We start from the raw sequence: 6,000 nt of genomic DNA, 5'->3' as shown, positions 1-6,000 counted from the left end.
ACTTCACTTATATTAGGCCGCGTTCCGATATTCATCGCCAGTACTGAAATTCTACAGTGTATGTGACGTAAACTATAGATTTTCAGTACTGGCAGTGAATATCGAAACGCAGCCTTAGATTATTACAATAAGCTGGACAAACCGCTTTAGCGAAGACTCGAACTCAACTTAACAGAGATTTAAACCAACTTAGTAGAGATTTAAACCTAAGTTAGCGAAGACTTAAACCTAATTAGGTTTAAATCTCTGCTAAGTTAGGTTTGAGTCTTAATTCGCTAAAATGTTATCTATAGGCTGAACACAACGAATTAAGGCGTCTATAAAACGTCTTCTAGTAAAAATTTAAAGACGTCAGAGAAAGATGTCTTTAAAATAATTTTTAGACAACATTGGACAACATGCAATATTGTTATCGATCATCGACATATTATCGAAAGAACTTTCAAAGAACATTTCGATAAACTTTCGAAAAATTTGACCTGGGTGCAGATCAATCGCTCTCGTATCTCGCCTCGACGATCACTCCTCCTCCCCCCCCCCTCTCTGAAAGTTCACAACCCTCTCCCCTTCTCTTCCCTAAGCTTATAAAATATTTGTAATTGTAACGTGCCTACGTTTGTCGCTTCAATGATGAATTTGGCGCGGTTAGTTCTGTCGTACGTTTTGTATAATCTCACTTGAATTACGGATATTCTGGTAAAGTGGCATAGTCGTTCTAATGTGTAGAAATATGCTATCAGCAACGGAGTAAACGACGATCACGCTCGTCAAAAGACTGATCTCAAATCACTTTGGCTATGTCGTATTTGGTGTGTATATCTGATCTTTAATGCGTAACGACAGCTCACTAATGAAACGCGATAGATTGCTTCAGATCATTTATATTTTTATCGTGTTATGCACTACAAATTTACTCTTTATTTACTTACTATACCTTGAACCATTAAAGATTAAAACTACTGTAAGGTGAATACAAACATCGTGAATATATATAATTATAATAATTATTTCCTTTTTATATGAATGTCTTGAAAATGTGTTATAATTGGTGATTGGTTTTTAATGGATTAAATTTATATTATGTTTTTATTTATTTAGACAAATGAAGAATGGGTTGCATCAATAGCAGAGCAGATGTAAATGATCTACATCCCAACATTTTTCAAGTAACAAATGTAGATGATGATGGTAATTATATTTCCCCTGGACGTTTGGAAGTGACAGAGATAGACATTATATTATATCAGCGTGGCAAGCAGCCAATTAAATGGCCATTGCGCTGCTTAAGACGGTATGGATATGACTTAGAGGGACTCTTCAGTTTTGAGTCAGGCAGACGCTGCTCTACAGGGCCTGGTATATATGCCTTTAAGTGTCGAAGAGCTGAAGAACTGTTTAATCTTGTACAAACAAAAATTCAGGTTAATATATTAGTTTACATTAAGCAGATATAATTCTCAACATCAATATTTAGATGTATAACAATATTTGAAGAAAATGCTTATTAATGCAGATACGTAACAACAGTGGAGATGACACGTTGTCCAGAGACCTTCCAATCCCGTCACATCCTGTTACATCAGTGGCAAATGTGGCAGCACAAATGGAGCCTAATTATCTGGATCCAATATCATCTAGTAGAAGCAACAATCTTACAAGTTCTAGATTTCCTCATAGCCAACAAAACGGTATCAGAAGGTTAAGCAGTGTTGGAAGCAGTGGCCCCATATCACCTCAAGGAACTTTGGGATCGCCATCACCACCCCTTATGCTGCCACCACCACCACCGATTTCGCAGCCTCATCCGTCCTCTCTTTATGTTAACGAAGAAGTCTTGTTGTCTCTCCCCATTGAAATGGAGCGCAACAATAATAAAAGTCCTGGAAGACCAACACAAAGGTAATTTTTAATATCAGTAACATAAAATACTATGGGATATGATGGAATTTTTTGGATTTATTGTCGCAGATCACCACAAAATGCTTTCATGGTCAATAAAACGATATCCATTGGTGGACCTGTGGAAACTGAATTGATATCCATTCAGGATGGCACAAAAATAATTACTTACGATGCAACGTCACCATTACCGGCTATGACACCCTATATGAACATAGATATTTGCAGCGAATCTAACCCAATTTCGCCAACGCACAGTACTTCTGAGATGAATGAACTCAAGGAAGAAAGTAATGACACAGATGCATCTGAACATGCATACATGAATATAAGTCCAGGAAAAGATCATACAGAGAACATTGCTATCAAGGTGCGTCCACCTCCATTGCCCATCTTACAATCGGACATAGAAGAAGGCTCTAGACATTGTTACGCTAATCTAGAAGCGAGTGAAATTGAAAGTCTAAGGAAGAGATTTTCTGGCACTTCGGTAGCTGAGAGATCGCCCTTAGCACCCTCCACACCGACAGGATGTCTGATCAGAGAAGTGAATTATGCAGTTTTGGATCTGGATAAAAAAGACACACCTCCTGGCATATCGGATAATGCGGTAAACATTGTCCCCTCTCCCCCTGAATCTCCAAACAAGCCACAAAAAGGCTATGCCACGATAGACTTCAACAAAACGGCTGCTCTCTCACACTCCGTTAATTCTAACCTCGTGAATGATAACGAAGGCTGCAGAAAAACTCGTCACAATTCCACGATAAACGAGTTGGTATCTTCGTGCAGGCACAATTCTGTAAGTGAATAGATAAACAAACACATTTTATATCGTATAATGACGTTCGTATAACGATTGTCTATCATGTTCTTTGCTGTAGAAAATTCAAAAATATTAAAAGATCGATTTGGTTTTTCCATGAGCTTCTGAAACTCATTGAAGTCATTTGATTACATGTTAAACTTGAAAAGTTTCTTAGTATATTGGAGACTACATAGTAGTTGATATATACTATGAGATATTCTAGTATATAAATTTGTACAAGTTTTCAGTGCATTTTATCACAGCAACAGCAGTATTCATACATAGTAAGTCTTTTTTCCAAGTCAGAATAAGCATAGAGAAAATTTTTTATATGAGGAATGTATAGATAAGTTTTTAGTACTTCATGCTAACAGATTTTTTATATTTAGCATTTTACAAAGTAACATAGAGGAATTGGAAGCTAAAGTGCCCTAATCTTTTTCTGTAAATATCATAGAATTAATGTGGCTCAAGTGATCATAAAGAACAAAATTGTATAATGTAAAAAAGTATGATATAAGTTATCACTGATAACGAGAATCATATTATAGAGATTTTTAGGTGATTGCTGTCACTTGCTAGTTATCATTAGCACAAGAGCTGATAACAAAGTGTAAGTTTAATATGAATAATTGTATAACTGGTATAATCACTTAAAATAAGATCGTGGTTGATAAAGTGATTTAGATTTGATATGTGTGACTTGAATAATAATATTATTATTATAATTATAATATAAAGACAATGTTAAAATAGTTGATGCAGGAATTTGCTAAGTTCCGAAGATTATTTCTGTTTATATTGTGTGTGTGGGGGAGGGGGGTGCGTACGCGCGCGTATTTTGTCAGCGCAATATTATTAATTCAAGTCAAAGACAACTTTTTCTTCTGATAATTCTTAACTCAGTAATAAAACTATGATACATCCAAGATGTAAATAACCATGAGTTTTTTTACAGTTAAATTTATATATATATATATATATATATATATATACATATATATATATACATATATGTTATTATCTAGTATGTTTATTAATCGTTATAAAAATGGATTTAAACCAAATATATCACATATTTATTTACCAAAAATATAATCTAAGAAACATAGATGTAATTAAATTTAATAATTAACTAGGTTTATTTATTAGTCATAAAATATTTCCACACACGGGCATAAATATGGTTGCATTCGTGGGCGTTGAAAAATATGTAGAAAATATAGCGAATATGTTAAACTACATATTACTTTCTATGTAACTTGCATTTTAATTTTTGTTAGCATAAACTCAATTTGTGCTGCTACTTCCAATAAATTTGATATAGACTGTTAAACAAAAAATAACAAATTTTGTTAAAAAATAAACAAATTTTCTTGTAGAAATGGACAAAATATTTGTATGATATTTTTGGCAATATAAAAATTTTTGTATTTTTGTATCTTTTACTTAAGAATTCTTTAAGTTTTAAAGAATTGTTTTCGTAAGAATAACAGAATACTAAGATAATCGAAAATGCCAATTTTATATATAGATCATTATATAATTAACTTTTAAATATGCTTGTTTCTTTTTTGCTGTTTCCATTTGTAAAAAAAAGAATATTATTTGGCATTTACATATTTCTGACAGTACAATTTTTTATTATCATAGTTTTTAAACATTTGAAAACTGGTTGATAAGAAAGCGCCCTACCAAAAAATAAATTTTTGAATTAGAAAAGAATCGATATTTTAAAATAAAATTCTAATAATAGATTCCTAACATTCTAATAATAGATTCCTAATATTGATGGTCGTAGAAAAAATAAAAGCATTACATTCAAAGTAACATCTAGGATCTAGGTCAAAGACGAAGATATTATATTAAAAAGAAAGTGTTGGAAAATATTCATGATCTTATTCTCTGATATTAACATATTCACTGCCATATATCTATATATATATATATTTAGCAAGAAGTAACAAAAGTTGCCTAATCTTTAAAATCTCTCCTTATTATTTAGAATATATGACTGTAAAAGAAAACCATATATAATTAATTACAGTACATAAATAATTAAAATTTATATGATAATCATACATTACGATGTATAATTTAAATAATTTGACGACATTAATCTAAATACTTCACATATTATTTATTATATATATTAATATTATTCTCGATTACAAATTTTTAACTAAATGTTTTCAAGAAATATGCATACTTTCGAAAGACTGAATTGATTGATAATATTTAGTAAATTATAATACTTTATAAATAATTACGAAAAGATATTCCTTTCATTGTAAGAAACTATTCTATTGTAGTTTTAAATATTTTTTTAATGACGAATAATAAACGACCTATATCAGGCAATAACGTTAAATGTTTTGTGTAATTTTTCTGGTAGATTTTATGAATGTAATATTTTTTGTAACCTGTAAATAAACATAATTGTCAAACTTTTTGAAATTGGTAGTGAATAAGTTAATATGAAATTCTTTTGACATTAATATTTAATAATTTTTATATAAAAACAAGAAATGAATTTGCCTTAAATAGAGTATTCTTAAGGCGCTAACAGAAGTCTTTATTAAAATGCTATCAAAAGAAAATTGATTTCTATGTTATCTCTTAGTCTTAAATAAATCTCTGATATAGAGATGCATTATCTGCCAAAATAATATATAAAATCTGCATTTTTGAAATAGTGAGAGATAATTTCTTCTACACTTTATTAATAAATATCAGAAATGGATAAAAATCTCTTGTTTTCTTATTTGAATAATAAAGAATAAACAATCTTTGATTATGATGGTAATCGAGAATCGAAAGAAAAGGATTAATTATAATTTTTTGGTGGTGAATGTAATATTCATATTATTCGTAGAAGTAATTATGCATTATTTGTACAAATAAAAAATAATAAAGGCACTATTTGAGTATCTAACTAAACAAAAAGTAACAAAATTTAATTACGATTTAAAACAATAAAATAAATTATTATTCGAATAAAACATATTGAACAATTTAAATAATGTATGAATTATGATGCTCATCTCTGATATATATTATAGTGTTACGCACCCTATATAATATTGTATTGTATAAAAGATTCTATAAATCTATACAGCGCTTTACAATTAAATAACTAATGTCAATATAGGAAATATACGATAAGTAACAGTGCAGCAATGCTTTGCAAGACTTTTGTATTCTACATATTATATACACACGCAAAATTGAATGCGTTAAGGTCTGCTAAAAGAAATATATTTTTTTCTAAATTCATAAATGCATTAAATTTG

At 30.1% G+C, this 6,000-nt stretch overlaps 1 protein-coding gene across 1 annotated transcript; it reads left to right on the top strand.

Annotated features, from left to right (window-relative positions):
* Window positions 1-539: 539 nt before the first annotated feature.
* LOC105836331 (fibroblast growth factor receptor substrate 2) lies at window positions 540-3,686 on the top strand. Its single transcript, XM_012680279.3, has 4 exons — window positions 540-809; window positions 1,099-1,421; window positions 1,514-1,899; window positions 1,969-3,686. Exons 2-4 carry the CDS (start codon window positions 1,110-1,112, stop codon window positions 2,711-2,713), a joined length of 1,443 nt encoding a protein of 480 aa, XP_012535733.1. The 5' UTR covers window positions 540-809; window positions 1,099-1,109; the 3' UTR covers window positions 2,714-3,686.
* The last annotated feature ends 2,314 nt before the right edge of the window (window positions 3,687-6,000 follow it).

The sequence above is a fragment of the Monomorium pharaonis genome, chromosome 7 (genome assembly GCF_013373865.1).
Source record: "Monomorium pharaonis isolate MP-MQ-018 chromosome 7, ASM1337386v2, whole genome shotgun sequence".
In the NCBI taxonomy this organism is placed as follows: Eukaryota; Metazoa; Arthropoda; class Insecta; order Hymenoptera; family Formicidae; genus Monomorium; species Monomorium pharaonis.
Note: the sequence above shows the minus strand (reverse complement) of the source record. Positions and strands in the feature narration are given on the sequence as shown.

What these genes read in the sequence shown, in the direction of transcription:
- LOC105836331 (XM_012680279.3), top strand. Translation starts at nt 1,110, where the DNA reads ATGGGTTGCATCAATAGCAGAGCAGATGTAAATGATCTACATCCCAAC. An exon ending in TTGTACAAACAAAAATTCAG is followed by an intron (nt 1,422 to 1,513) that starts GTTAATATATTA and finishes TTATTAATGCAG; the next exon opens with ATACGTAACAACAGTGGAGA. An exon ending in CCTGGAAGACCAACACAAAG is followed by an intron (nt 1,900 to 1,968) that starts GTAATTTTTAAT and finishes TTATTGTCGCAG; the next exon opens with ATCACCACAAAATGCTTTCA.